We start from the raw sequence: 15,527 nt of genomic DNA on the forward strand, positions 1-15,527 counted from the left end.
CGTGCAGGGGGGGGAGGGGCTCGAGCCCCTGCCCTTTTTATCCTTGATGCCCCTACTGCCTTTTCTGAGTTTTTTTTTCAACATTTTTTTTATTTTTATTTTTAATCTGTATGGCAGAAGGCCTGTTTGTGCCCCTCAGCAATAATATTTAGCTAAATACAATAATTTAGTAAAAATAAACTAGTCTGGCTGCCCTCAGTCTAATAATGACCCTCAGAGCCTCCATGTTGTTCAGACTCCGGGTCCATGGTGAGGAGGAGGAGGATCTCTGTCCTCTATCAAATTATGGGCAAGAATATTTTTGCATACCATTTCAAATGTAGTTTAATCACAAAAATAGTACACTCAAAATAGACTAATCAAACATGTTTATATTACATAAAAAGCAATATACTTAAAGTATATAAAGTACTTAAGTATAACTTTAGTTGTTCCAAAAAAGTACATGAAAGTACACTTGGTACACTTTAAATTGTGCTTCTCTACAATTTAATTACCATTAAAATACACTAAGTGCAAAATGAGTTGTTCCAAAATAACAAACTCTAAGTTAACTAATCCTAAGCTAACTTGGAAGTATAGTCATAATTAGTCTGACTTAAAGTATGCTAAAATTTAACATACTTAGTATATTTATTTTTCACCGGGGCGATGTGATGCTAACCAACCAATTGGGAGAAGTTATAGCATGAAGACACTGCTCCTCCTCAGTCATTATCATATTGAAGCAGAAATGAATAAGGAAAATGGGGAAATAAATGAATAAGGAAAATGCCTATAGCGAGGGAATGCAAAGGAATTTTTTTCCCATATCAGCCCCGTAGCAGGCGGTGCCAGATCCACCGTTCGTTTTTTTTTTTTCTAAATAAAATCATTCATATTCAATCTGACACAGAAGCTGCGGTATATGTCGCTGAATCAGTGATGGATGGATATGTTAACGTTTTAGCTTTTTTTTTTTGGTTCAAAATAAGGCCATTCAGTATGCCACACAGAAGCTGTGGCAGGTTGCGGCAGCTGTCACTGCAACGATTTGAGCTCGCCCTGCTGGAGCTTGATTTGTTCTTTATTTTTATGAAAACCCTTATTTTACAGTATGTTTTATGTAACTAATTTTTTTTTACCAATGGATCCAAGTTGTATAAAACAGTACATTCATAATCAACAATCAAAAGCTTTTTCACTTGAGCCTCCATTTAGCTCCTAAAGCAATCTCCATCGTCTGACAGAGAAGAAGTCATGTGGTTCAACTGTTCAATTCAACAACCGCTGGTCATTAGTTAAAGGTTGGAAAGTGACAAAGATCCACTCTTCGCTCCGCTGTACAGATTCTTCCTCAGAAAGACCAACAGTTTCCTCCAGGCGTCCTCCTGAGCCCGAGAATGTTCCAGGGTCTGTCCTCCCCACAGAACCATCACTGCAAACAGCAAAGGCAGCCATCAGTTCAATGGCAGCGAAAGCACAGAGACAGAGAAGCAGAGTGAGTTTGGAATGAGAAGTCAAACCTACTTTTCTGTTGTGACAGCACATCTCTGAAGTGACTCACTCTGGCATGAGGCATGTATGGTGGTTCGATCAAGTGACCTGCGTTTGGGTACGACAAGAGAGTCAGTAGATGGTTGTTTCCTGCTCGTTCCATCATCCCCTTCATCTGAAAAACAGAACAAACCATCCAAAAGGCTACATGTCAGGCAATTTTATGTTTTACACTTTTTAAATTTATTTACATGTTAGTTCCAATTAGTGACACTTGATGTCGCAGCAAAGCAGATCACATTTAATCTTAAAAATCAAATCGAATTTATTTGTATAGGACATTGCAGCAACAAAGCAGTTCAAGGTGCTTTACATCATAAAACCACAAAAATACAAAGTCATAGAACATCAGGGCCGTGCAGAGACCTTTGGAGGGCCAGGGGCTCAAAGTTAAAAAGAGGCAGATTGAACAATATCTTAAAACAATGTGCAACAACATAGCAACAACCCATATTAATTAAGGATCTAATAGTTAATCTGATCATACTATATCATTGTTGTCATGTGAGGGCAATGCAAAGCAAATGTAGTCTATGTTTTCCCTGGTAGGTATAAAGTTGCTGTTGAGGGGTTTCTGCTGCTGACAGAGCTGGAGGTCTGTGCTGATCTGAGCCTTTTTAAACAGTTATGAAATACGCAAATCTGCTGCTATTTTACTAAATAAACACTAATAATATCTGTTGGTTTAAGTTCCACAGCAACTTGGCTGCACACTGCTTTAAAAATTAAAAAAGGCTCAGAGAGGTTAAGTCTACATATCTTTTCTGTTAGCACATTTAAAAAAAATAAATTGTACATTTAGGATTTAATTAGGAAGTTTACTTTGTAAAAGTGCAAAGAATCATCTTGATAGTTTGATTGTTGTGTTACCATGGCTACAATATGGAGCAATCTTTGTGTTTGATTGTGGTTTGTTGCTCATCTCTCTACCTCCACTCATCCCCACAGTTAGCTGTCTCTTGGCTCTTGACAGGGGTTATGTTTTCAGAATGAGATAAATGACACTTTAACAAACTGTTAAAATATGCATAAATACCTGTCTCTGCATTTGATTATTTAAGATGAAGTAATATTGAGCATCTTTTCACATTGACGTACCTTGGCAGTATACAGACAAAACTGCTTTGATTTGATTGATAAAATCATGTTTAAGCACACAACTGTTATCTTGAAGGCTCTATTTATGTGTTCTCCCACAGGCTACATAAAAAATGATGGAGGGCCAGATTTGGTTCCAGGTTCTAGAGTTTGACACATGGGCTTTAGTTTCAGTCAAGAACTTTTTGATATTTGGAAACTCACATCCATTGCAGACTCATAGGCGCACCAGTTCTGATCATCCTCACCAACAATCAGCATCAGTGGACACTGGAGTTTTCCCACCTGGTCAAAGACAAACTTGAGTTTTTAACTTCATTTCTTGTTTTTTGAAAAAAGAAAAGAAGCCCTGCAGGAGTTAGCCACGTGTTATTTAATGGAATGGAAGTGAAAAAAGTGGATTGTTGCATCCCTAGCTAAATTCTTATAAACAGAGATTTGTCAATTAGAACTAAAATAATTAGTACACTTAAAGCTGAATGTGGGAAAGTTACTCACATCCACTTTGAGGGAGAGGTCAGTGGGGATGGGCAGCAGGACATCTCGCCAGACCACCTCATTATCTTCGGTAAAGCGAGCATTCCCACAGTTTCTTTATTGAACAAAGAAGGTCGTCATTTAAAATGACGTGTTGTGATAACTATGATGAAAACAAATATTTCTGATTCATTTGGTCTATTCTCAGTTAATGAATTTGAAGCCTTTATGCAGAATTTCAGCCACTGACTGGGAACTTATGGACTTACTCGCCGAGGTAATCCACCATCTCCTTCAAGAATCCATCCATTGGCTGCACATGACTCCCACTAACACACACGGCACAGCTGAGCTGGAGAACATAAACACATTTTTACACAAACGGATGTAGATCAGATGAGAAACAGACAGAAACCAGAATCTCTACTGTTGTTCCCAGTGCTGTCGTATATTTAAAATGTCTCTTTTAATCATGCAAACAGAAACTCCATAACTATCTGAACTTTGCTGTTGTGGATTGAGTTGGAAACAGACTTTTGTGGAGGTAACTGAACTGAACAATTGTATATGAAAGAATCTGAACTGGTTTTGATTTCAGAGACGTTTTCTTCTCTGATGTACAAAATTCAATCAAATCATCCAAGACCTCATCGACACAAAGACAATTTTAGGTGTTATAGGTTATAGTTTTTTGTCCCTTAGGTTGTGTTCACACGGATTTCCCATCTTGGGAGTCCAGAAATGATTATTTTTAAAACCGTGTTCCAGAGTGGACACATTTAAAACATGTTATGTTTTCATGACCGCATGACCTCATTTTATGCGGTCATGCGCTTGCATGATCACGTGTCGTGTAGATCGTCACGCAGTGCCTCACTCTCACAAATAAACATCTCAACATTTGGTGTTTTTTGTGTATTTCTGTGGCAGTACCACCGAATAGCCCGGCATGCCTACTGCAGCATTTTCTGTGGCACTGCATCCCGTCATGCGGACAGGATAATTTACAAACATGTAATGTACTTGTCTCCATGAGTACAGGGCCTAAATCAAACCTTCACAATTTGAGAATGCACAGCCATTTTCAGGATGACACTGGTGCCCAGGGAGAGACCCAACATGGCGATTCTACTGCCGAGGACCTTCGGGTGCTTCTGGAGGAATTTGTAAGCCATCTGCAGGAGAAAAGCGTGTTACAGCTCAGACCAGTGTGCAATGTTTGAATTGTAACACAGACAATAGATCTAAAACTTTAGCATTAATTTATTCAGAATAGCAATTCTGAACAAATTGCATTAAATTTTATTTAATGGGTTCAGCAGAGATACAATTTTAAAAAAAAGAATTTTACATTTAGCATTTAATTAGGAAGTTTACTTTGTAAAAGTGTAACTAATCATCTTGGTAGTTTGATTATTGTGTTACCATGACATCCCCCCCCGACCCGAAGAAGGCACTCTACCCTTTTCCAGCTCAAGACCATGGCCGCTTCACACTCGGCTGCAAACCGCTCCAGCTCAAGCTGCAGATCACGACCTGATGAAGCTAGTAGGACCACATCATCCACAAAAAGCAGAAATACGATCCTAAGGCCACCAAAACGGATCCCCTCCACACCTTGGTGCGTCTAGAAATTCTGTCCATGAACGTAATGAACAGAATCGGTGACAAAGGGCAGCCCTGGTGGAGTCCAACTCTCAGGAAACGAGCCCGACTTACAGGCAATGCGGACCAGACTCTGACACCGGTCAGAGCCTGTATCAAAGGGCCTGGTACTCCATACTCCCCCATACTCTGAGAACCCCCCACAGGGTTCCCCGAGGGATACGGTCGAATGCCTTCTCCAAGTTCACAAAACACATGTAGAACGCCCAACCGGTCCACACATGTAGACCGGTTGTTCGAACTCCAGGACCCTGCTGAGGGTGTAGAGCTGGTCCAGTGTTCCACGACCAGGACGAAACCCACACTGCTCTTCCTGAATACATTTGATTTGACATTTTGATTTACTTAATCGTGGCGTGTTTGGCTTTATGCTGCGGCTCAATTTATTGGTACAGTATTTTTGGTAATGTTTATGTGATATTTTGTGAGCTATGGGCCGAGTCTTCCTATAGCAGTTGAGGTTCTGCAGTAGCTTCTATTCACAGCCTCTCAGCCCAGGTTCCATCAGCAGCGGTGCGAACCGCCTGGTAACAGAGGCAGTCTTAACCTGTTTGGCTTCCTGGGCGAACCAGTGAATCTCCACCTTGTAGGTGGAGATTCTGCCACTTTATAGGTGGAGATTCATTGTTGATGTAACCATTATAAAATAACTTGCAATTATTGCAAGTATTGGCAAAGCTCAATCTAATTTTCACAGGTGGCAGAGGGTTGTTGTTAGCAGCTGCTGAAAGCAACCAAAATAGTAACTTGTAATCTAACTGTATGTAATGAAGGAATTTAATATACAAATTTTACCTTTTGAATGGAATTACTAATTTAAAATGAACTTTTTCATGATATTAAATTTTTTTTTACCAGAACCTTTATTATGGATTTTTGAAGCACATGGTGCCTTTTTAAAGCAAAAATCTATGGGGGAATTTTTCTGCCATAATTCAAGAGAGCACACTTTCAGTCTGAAAGCAGGATTTCATGTCTTTTGTTCTCAAAACTTTTAATTCTTGTGCTTACATATTCAGTTTGAAAGCAGAAATTCATGTTTTTCTTGTCAAAACGTGTTTAACACATGCATTCTATTGTCTGAGAGGTTGCCAGTTTTAAAACATAATTTAGATGTTTAAGGTTGACAGGGTTTACAAGCTGCAGCTCCACCATTGTATTGCAAACTGCTATAAACAGAGTGACCTTTGACTCACAGCTTAATGAATACCAGAAGTGTTGCAATTACCTCGGGACCATAAACTATTGCCAGAGCTTAATTTTATCCACCCTTCCAGTGTCTAGGCACTTATCTTAAATGGCTTTAGTGGGGTGGGCGATATGGACAAAACGTTTTATCAAAATGTTTTGCAGTACTATTGTGATAACAATAAAAGTGATAGGAATTGTGTATTACTCTTTAGGTAGCTGTATGGCTATGACTGCATAACAGCAACCTTAGCCACACGAACACAAATACTGCTCTTGAAAATAATATTTCTATTTGTAATAGTCTTTACGACAAAGAAGAAGTGGGACATGTTTCACTAAAACGCACACACAGTACCAGCATTTAATCATATTTTGAACTTTATGGTAATTTTTTTGTTTATTGAAAAAAAAGGTAAAAATAATGATCCCTAAGCATCCTTAGTTGGAATTTATCACAATAAATGATGCAATAAATGCCCAAGCCTCTGTTAGTGGTCCAATTGGTGATCTTAGGCACACTAAGTTACTGGTGGGAATGGAGTAAGTGATTTTATACTTTGTTTCTAGACTATATAGACTTTGTTTATAGACTAAACAAAGTTTTGGTATCATAACTTTGTTTAGCAATCAGCAGTTACAAATTGATCACAATCCTGCGATTCCATCAACATCATGTTCTTTAAACCCCATCATGTCATCAGGAACTGTAAAAACCTATCACAATAACTTTAGCTAGGGGTAATCCCAATCTGTACACCTTGCTCCATCAAATGAGAACGTTTTTGCTTTGTCACACAATATTGATGGGTTATTGAGAGAAGCCAGTTTGGGTGGCATTTGTAATTTTTCAGCTAAGCTCTCTCTTTTGAGTTCTTTGTTTCTTGTAATGGCAGTGAAAGCTGCATGACGGTTGTGTGAGCCCCACTGGCTCCTTGTAGCTGCCACTTTCATTTGACGGTATTAACCCGCAATTAGTCAGGGACTTTTATTTTTGCGGGCCCACTTCCTGTGTTGCTCCAAACTCTAACTTATTTAAAGCCTCAGTTTGAACTGTGGTTGTAGACTGTTGGCGTCTTTCACACAAATTGATCCAAATCATTGAATCTACGGACTTGATTGCCTGGTGAGTCTGTCATCTGATAGCAGTATTGCTTTTATGTTGCATTATTTTGCCAGAATTGTTGGCGCCGTTTACCTGGAACGTCACCGGGCATCGTGCCTAAGTACGCCACATGATGTAAAGTTGATCACATTTGCAACCGGCTCAAGGCATAAATGAACTAAGCATCTGAAGACCATAAATGCTAACATTTTAACACCACAGATATAAAAATGTAATGCTGCTAAATCTGATTTAATGGTTTCAGCATAAATAAATGAAAATGTTTTATATTGTTTACCATTTAAATTTAACATTTAAAGGAGCTGGCAAGTTTACTTTGCAAAGGTTCAGAGAACAATATTCAGTTAGATTGTTTTGTTACCACAGCTACAATATGATGCTATATCCACATCATGTGAGATGTAAACTCACACGCCACACACAATTCTTTGTTCACATAGACATCATCCTCACTGCAAGCTCAAAGCGCACCTCTGAAAGCGTGTCTATAGGCTATAAATGAGCTTTACATTGAGCCAGGCAGAGCAAATGGTGTGGCTTTTAAACAAACTTTTGAATCAATCATACTTTGATTAAGAATTCTCCAGAGAAACATGAGTCCTCACAGGGTGTTGATATAAAAGCTGTTACAGGAGAGTCTGTGTCCAGTTTGAGTGAAAGGTGGGGCGCACAATCCGTGCCGCAGTAAACTCCACAGATAAAACTGCGATAGCGAGCTAGGTGGCCAACACGCAGTGGTGTCAGCAGTGTGATTGGTGAGTGCTCCCAGATCCATGTAGTGTATTATAAGGCCCCCCAGGCTTATAATACAAACTTATAATAGAAGGCTGCCAGGCTTATATAACAGTAGGGGAAACCCAGAAAAACTCCTATTTTTACTCTACAAAGCACAACATTTGAATACCAGCTTCACGGATGAGTGTCCTTATGATGCTCATGTTGCCATTGGATTCATATCCACATATGTCCTTTACATTTACCTCAAAGTAGTCCTGCTCCACAATCTTTCCTGTTTCCATGGTGTATTTACATGTCAGGTAGTCAATTGCCATTGAGGCAATGCCATGTGAGGCCAGCAAAGCTGCACGGTATTCCACCAACTGACCTCCACCGCCCCACAGGTCCAGGAGACCAGGAAAAGGTCCAGGTCCTTTAAATAAGTCAGATCAACAAAAACAGTTCTTACTTTTTTTATCTTTTAAATCAAAAACATTTTTATTGAATTTTCACATGTTTTTTGCACATTGACAGAATTTTAAAAAAGGGGGGGAAACTGTTATAAACGGTTTTAGTCCTACAAACAAAGTGAAGAGATACAAATATAAAGCAAGAAAATAACTCTGCACCCCACATCACTATAATGATGTCAGTTCTGTCCAACAAGAGACCTTCCTTGTGTAGCACTGCACTTCCACTGCTGCAAGTTTCAACTGTACAAGAGCAGGAAATGCTTTTAAAATGCATCAACAGAAGGTTTAAGTGAATATCTGAGTTTTTCAAGTTTAAGACAATTTATAATATCTTACAACCACTGTAACTGAGATGGAAGAGAGGAATCCTTCCATTTGAGTAGGATTGCATGACTAGCCAAAAGCAATTCAAAACCTATAGAAACCTTAACTGACTGAAATAGATCCATATGCTAATGGGTTTGGTTCTAGTTCGACATTGAATACATACATAAGATAGCATGCCAGAAATTTTCTTCCAGTTGTTAGTGAAAAGAGAACATAAAAAAACCATAAAGCGAGGCCTCTGTAAGGTTACATCTGATACATAACAGTAGGTTTATGCATCTACCCGATCAAAGTTAGTAGGACTAACAGTCGGGTAGATGGAAGACAACTTAGCCTTGAAGATCTGAATCCAATGAATTACCTTAAGCTGGATTAACTAATGCCAAGAACAAAGTGAGGATGAGTAAACTAGTTTCAAAGCTATGATCCAGGAGTCATTAAAAATAGGACAGCTGATATTTTTACTGAATGCTTCATTACACTGTGTTGAAATGATCCAATAGAATGTATAGGCAAAGCAAAGCCCACAAAGGCCCAGTGGTGGGAAGTAACGAAGTACAAGTACTTCGTTACTGTACTTAAGTACAATTTTCATGTATCTGTACTTTACTTAAGTAGATTTAATAATGGGCACTTTCTACTTTTACTCCACTACATTTTACAGTAAGTATCTGTACTTTCTACTTCACTACATTTCTACAAAAGTGTCGCGTTACTCGTTACATCCAAGTCACACTGCTCTCTTTTTGTCCGTTAAAATATGAAGTTCAGGGACTTTAAGGTGGCGCCGTAAAATCCCAGCAATAACGTGACTTAGTGTCTGTTGTCACCCATCGCCTCCCCCTTTACTAGCACGCGGAGCTCCAGACATGCGCAGTGGTTTCCTCTGAGCGGGAGAAGATGTCCAACTAATCGATAATAGCTGCATAAATCATAAGATATGACGACATGTAAAACCAGCAGCTCTTCGCTTTCACAGACGGTGGGACTTTGTCCAACTTTTAGCGTCACTTGGAAGGAAAGCTTAAAGAAAGGTAAGATCTGTGGACGTGATGCTAGCAAAGCTAGCTGTACTGAGACACATGTTGCATCTGCCATGAAAAAAAGTTGTCACTCATGCGCTGAATTATTGTGTGGATTCAGGAACGATCCGATTCTTCTGGACGGATCTTTACTAAGGTTGATGGGACTGAAGCCTCACTGAGAGCCGTTCTTTGTTCTTGTATACACTGCAATAGCTATATATAGCTATATATATATATATATATATATATATATATATATATATATATATATATATATATATATATATAGCTATACACACACACACACATTTATTTAATTGCCGAATAAGTAAAAGTTGAACGTGTGAACACAGAGCATGCTCATTGGTTGATTTTGTCTCCTGTCATGGTGGCAAACATGCAGTGGGAGGGAGGATGAGAACAGTCATGGTGCTCCTTCTGACAGTGTTCATAGTGTTGTTGTAATGTTACAATTACAACTGTAATTGTGACATAGCAATTACAGTTAATTGCTATGTTTCATGGTTTAATGGTGCAGACAGTTGTGGTTTCTGGGCAATATGGGCAACCGCCCAGGGCGTTATTTTTATAGGGATGGCAGGCGACCTCTGCAGATTGTAGCACAGCGATGAAAGCAAAACAGAATGAAATGAGTTGTAATTGATACTGGTTAAATATATTTCAGCTCTAAGTATTTATATCTAGGTGTTTTTATGGAAATGTGGATCTTTCAGATCAATCTGAGAACCAATTTTGATAGGTGCACTTCATTTTATTGTGTCATGTAGCGCAGGGCGATGGTCTTGGTCTCGTGTTCAGTGGTCTTGACTACAACTCTGCTACGTGGCTCCTCGATTGCATGTCTTCCCCCCCACACCTTCGTTCCATCCCCTTTCAGTTGGATTTCTTTCTAAATAAATGTCACTAATGAAGTTCATGCTACGTTAGGACAGGAAATAAGATGTTTCCATCCCTGAAATTATGATGCATAGAATCACATATCTAAGTCTAAACTCTTACAGAGAATAAACACAATAAGAACATGTTTAATCTGTGACATTGTTTATTAAAATGGCACATTTATGATGTATTCAAATTAAATAGTATCGGCACACTTAATGATATTAGCGATTAGGTTATGTATTCAGCAAGTACTTTTACTTTTAATACTTAAGTATTTTTAAAAGCCAGTACTTTTTTACTTTTACTTAAGTAAAATGTTAATGTGGTACTTTGACTTTTACTTGAGTACATTTTTGCCTGTGTATTTGTACTTTTACTTAAGTACATTTTTTGAGTACTTTCTCCACCACTGCAAAGGCCATAATAGAAAGATTATTGTGTGGACAAAAGTCCAGCGTAACTCAGTTGGGATGGTCAAGGTGGTCATAATAGAAGGTCCAATGTATAAGATTTCTCATATTAGACACACAGTAATAGAGACAGAAGTTTGCCATTTAGTTTTTGGAGATATATTTTATTTAGGTGAGGTTGTTGTCTATATGTATAAAAATATTAAAAAATCCAACTTCGATTCTGTCAGTGTTTATATTTCTGTTGTAATGTGTGAGGGTCAGGTACAGCAGGGATTTTGTGCAGAAAAAAACTTTACTGCCATCTGTTACAAGGTTTATAGGAACATTTGACAAGTGGGCCATTTTTATCCTCTGTACTATCTGGCAACATTGTTCCTTTTCTGTCAACCTCAAGGCTTTGTTCTGGTTAATTGTTTGTAAGAGGCTCAAACTATTAACTCTGCCATCACACCAAACTAAAGGGATTTAAATGTTTCCTCTGTGTGTGGATAATGGTTCCCACTGTGGTTAAGCAGAGAGCCAAGAACAGAACATCTGCATTTCTACTACGGTTAGATGACACACAGCTGAACTCTGCTTGGTGATTAAATGACTTCTGCAGCCACCTGCCAGCACTGGAATTTATTTAGCATTATTGAATAAATAGGGTACACACACAAACATTTCTAAAGTCTATTTTTCCTTTTTCATCCACCATTTCATTACAAGCTTATTTCCAACTTTCACTTTCATCTCAATACATCAAAGTTTGCGGCTGCATTAATGAGAGGAAAAACTTCAAGAGGTGTGAATACTTTTGTTGCCAACTATCCTGCTTCTAGTCCATCTAGACTGGTTCTAGTCCATCTAGACTGGTTCTAGTCCATCTAGACTGGTTCTAGTCCATCTAGACTGGTTCTAGTCCATCTAGACTGGTTCTAGTCCATCTAGACTGGTTCTAGTCCATCTAGACTGGTTCTAATCCATCTAGACTGGTTCTAGTCCATCTAGACTGGTTCTAATCCATCTAGACTGGTTCTAGTCCATCTAGACTGGTTCTAGCCCTACCTGAAGGCAGGAAGAGGGTTGCAGTGAGTCCATCCTCTGTGACTGGGATCCTCCGGACACCAGGAGCCATGTACCACCGCTCCACTTCTACACCGGCCAGCGGGACCTGATCCTCAAAGCCCTCTGTCAGGTGACCGCTGTAGACAGATATGGTGACCACCATGGGGGCCTGGACATTCTTCTTCCTCATCCTGTTGGTAAGGGGAGAGTCGGCTAAGATACTGGTAGTGATATCTGTGTGGACAGCCAGCAGTTGCATGACCCACCAACCTGAGTCCTGGTTTGCTGCCTGGAACTGGCTTGAGGCTCCATAGTAGACCCATAGCTTCAACACCCGAGTAAGTCCCACCTGTACTGCAATCTTCCGAAACTGTGAAGTGGAAGGCAAAAAAACATGAAAAACTGTCTGCATTTCTTGTTACATGGCTGTGTGTCTGACATCTGGGGTACGATCCCACACCGTTCACAGCACCAGTGGCATCAGAAGTGTAGTGGGCGAATGCGTGCCAGCTGTAGCCGTCTTCACACTGATGGTGGGCGTAGAGGGTCAACAGGGAACTGGGAAAGCTGTTCTGGACCAGTATAACAAATTTCTCATCCACAAGTCCTCTGGAGGGCTGGACTGACAGCGTCACACAACAACGTTTCTCATCCATCTTGAACTGCTAACAAAAGGATAGAAAACAGAAGATCTGACACTACATATACACTGGATTCATTTTGATTTGATCTAGAGCCATAATTTTAAAGCACTAATTTTGATTCATTTTAAACACTCTTTTTTCTTCTTATCTACAAAATCCCAAGCTGGAGCCTTTGTATTCACATGTTTCTGGTATGCCCATAAATCTACCACACAAGTGAAACTGTCCTTGCGGGCAGCTTTTCTTGACCCACTGGAGTTTAATTTTTGCTTCAAAAATTGATCTGATGGGACACTGGAAAAGACTTTTTTTTTTAATCGAGTTGTGCTAAAAGGAGTTAGCCTCTCAGTGAGGCTATTCAAGTCTAAAGTAGTACCTCATTGCTAAACATGTTGCAGCAGCACAAACATCCCCAATGCTAATATTTAAGTGATCAAGGATTCTTGAAATTGACAGCATCAATCTGATGATTGAAGAACCTGAATAACAGATTAAAAACATTAAATATATTTGCTGCTGAGCTCAGTTGTCTATTCAATAATTTAGGAGCAAAAAGTGGTTTTGAATTGAAACGTTGCTTATTTGGTCAATATGTGGTTTCTAATTAAACTGTGATTCACTAATTACAGACCCTGCAATTAACTTGGTTTAAAAAAATGATCCAGTCGCATCACTAATTTTAACCACGCCTTGCAGTGTGAACCAAAACTTATTCTACGCTGTCAGAACCCTTTTCATATTATTTCATATGATTTAGACTTTTCATATGAAACTTTAGACATTGGTGTCATAATCCTGCAGCTCCTTTAGAGTTTTAGAGATCTACTAGTCTACATAGACTAGTAGGACTAGTCTATGTAGACTACTAGAACTATGTTCTTTTACAATTAGACTAGAAAGTAGCATTTGCTGCTTTATTTTCTTACATAATTATGGCATAACCTTGGATCAGTGGCGTCACTGCTGGTTGGACAGAACACACACGTGACTAGTACACAGTAGTTTGGACTTCAGAGAAACGCAGGTAAAGCCCAAATCATTGACTTTCCAACCCACACTAGACCGGTGTTATAATGATTTTGTGCTGATATGCCGTTTGGTTTAAACTAATTTAACTCTTGTTTTAAACTGTTAATGAAAATAAAAATAAATAACAAGGAATTGACGTTTTCTTTCTGGAAAACTGAAAAAAGTGTTTTTCCTAATTTATAAGCCAACCTAGGACTTAAAAGCTCACAGTAAAGGTCAGCTACTTTTAAAAACAAGCTGTCCACGTCGCGCGCGTGCTGGAAGCTCACCCCTCCGGCTGCAGGCCCTCGCGCTCTGGTCTGCTGCTTTATTCGTGTTTCCTTGTGGGTTTGAGGGGTCAGTTGGTCACCAGCGGCGTCTGCTCCACACCAGCACCCAGCACAGCCTCTAAACTCCTAACCCAGGCCATGACACTTTATTTTTTTAGTGGATCCGACACGCAGGTTTTAGTCGCCTCCCACAGACACATTACCACCGGCGAACACTAGATGGCGTAAGTGGCATTGGAATTCGATCATGAAAACAGAGAAACGTATAAATCTCCTTTGCACTTATGTACAAAGACTGTATGTTTACAAATATGTGGAGGCAAAAAAATAACCCAGATGTCTGAAACTGTGCATAATCATAAATCCAACCACATTCCAGTTAACATGAACTGAGCACACAAGAGGGAATGCTAGACTCCTCCATAGAGACGCCCCTTTAAAATATACAAGACATTCACATTGAATTTTCCTCTTTGATTAAGCAAAAAATCCTGCCAACATAGAGGACAAGGAGAAAAATCATGGCAAGATGAGTTCAGGCCACCTGGTACTTTTGCCAGGGCCTTGGATAGAATCATTTTAGATGGGCCCCCACCCACCAGTGTAATTACTGACATCACATGCAAAACAAGCAAAAGTTACTAGTTTTTTTTTTTTTTTGGTTTTTTTTGGACTGTTGTAACCAAACAAGTCTCCCCTTCAGTTCAACCTTACAAGTGGAGATACATCGTTAATGTTACCTTTATAAAATAACTTGCAAGTAAGTCAGTATTGGCAAAGCTCAATATAATTTTTATATTGAGGTGACAGAAGGTTGTTGTCAGCAGCTGCTGAAAGCAACTAATAAAGTAACTTGTAATCTAACTTAGTTACTTTCCAAATCAAGTAATCAGTAAAATAACGAAGTTACTTTTCAAGGAGTAACCAGTAATCTGGTTAAGGTTACTTTTATAAAGTAACTGCCATCACTACCACCCACAACATTCTGTAACTAGTAGAAAACTAAAAATGTTTACCAATTAAAGGCATAATTAATCTTCTCTCTCTTACTCTTCTTTCCTCTTAATCTCCTTCTGTACTGTGATTTTGTGCCCATTACATCTCTGAAATGTAAACACTGTTCCTGTGATCCTAATAGTACTACTGTGGTTAACACTGTCCTAACTCTGCTACTTAAACTGAAAGTGCACTTGAAAAAAACTGAATCAGGGAACTAACAGACACGGCAGACAAAGAACTCTTGTCTACTGCTTGATTATTCATCTCACAAATAAGACGTCTGGATTATTATTGGAACTACTAAGCATATTTAAACTCAACAATGAATTTTGCTGCAATATCTACTCAATGCAATTCATTTTACATAGCAGAAATTCCTGTAATCTCAAGGCACTCTACAAATAATTCAATTCAATCCAATCATACATACATTCTGGTTGATCCTAGTGATCAAAACAATACAGTCAAGTTCAGTTCATTATTTAAATATGTAAAAAAAAAAAAAAACTTCTCCATCTCTGGAAATCCAGCAAATTGCTTTGAGTTATTGACTTGCAGCATTCAGATCTCCCACATTTTCCTCTGAAAAAG

General features: G+C 39.0%; 1 protein-coding gene across 3 annotated transcripts; it reads right to left on the minus strand.

Moving 5' to 3' along the window:
* Positions 1-950: 950 nt before the first annotated feature.
* On the minus strand, positions 951-14,147 carry LOC111606273 (acyl-coenzyme A thioesterase 4-like). Of its 3 annotated transcripts, none has more exons than XM_023326724.1 (11): positions 13,938-14,147; positions 12,456-12,657; positions 12,266-12,365; positions 11,996-12,186; positions 8,071-8,240; positions 4,167-4,286; positions 3,381-3,463; positions 3,133-3,226; positions 2,839-2,919; positions 1,510-1,651; positions 951-1,417 (listed from the first exon to the last, which is right to left on the minus strand). In XM_023326724.1, the coding sequence occupies exons 2-11, from the start codon at positions 12,649-12,651 to the stop codon at positions 1,281-1,283; spliced, it is 1,314 nt and encodes a 437-aa protein (XP_023182492.1). In that variant the 5' UTR covers positions 12,652-12,657; positions 13,938-14,147; the 3' UTR covers positions 951-1,280. The 3 variants fall into 3 exon arrangements, with proteins under 3 accessions (XP_023182492.1, XP_023182483.1, XP_023182499.1); XM_023326715.1 differs by having other exon boundaries at positions 12,456-12,660; positions 13,938-14,146; XM_023326731.1 differs by having other exon boundaries at positions 1,339-1,417; positions 1,547-1,651; positions 12,456-12,660.
* Positions 14,148-15,527: the final 1,380 nt, after the last annotated feature.

Source organism: Xiphophorus maculatus, chromosome 2 (assembly GCF_002775205.1).
Source record: "Xiphophorus maculatus strain JP 163 A chromosome 2, X_maculatus-5.0-male, whole genome shotgun sequence".
Classification (NCBI taxonomy): Eukaryota; Metazoa; Chordata; class Actinopteri; order Cyprinodontiformes; family Poeciliidae; genus Xiphophorus; species Xiphophorus maculatus.

Bases quoted from the DNA above. Each gene is read 5' to 3' on its own strand.
- LOC111606273 (XM_023326724.1), bottom strand. From the start codon at position 12,651: ATGGATGAGAAACGTTGTTGTGTGACGCTGTCAGTCCAGCCCTCCAGA. The intron at 8,241-11,995 runs GTAGGGCTAGAA...ACTTATTTAAAG, and splicing joins AACCCTCTTCCTGCCTTCAG to GACCTGGACCTTTTCCTGGT. The intron at 1,418-1,509 runs GTAGGTTTGACT...TGCTGTTTGCAG, and splicing joins TGTGCTGTCACAACAGAAAA to TGATGGTTCTGTGGGGAGGA.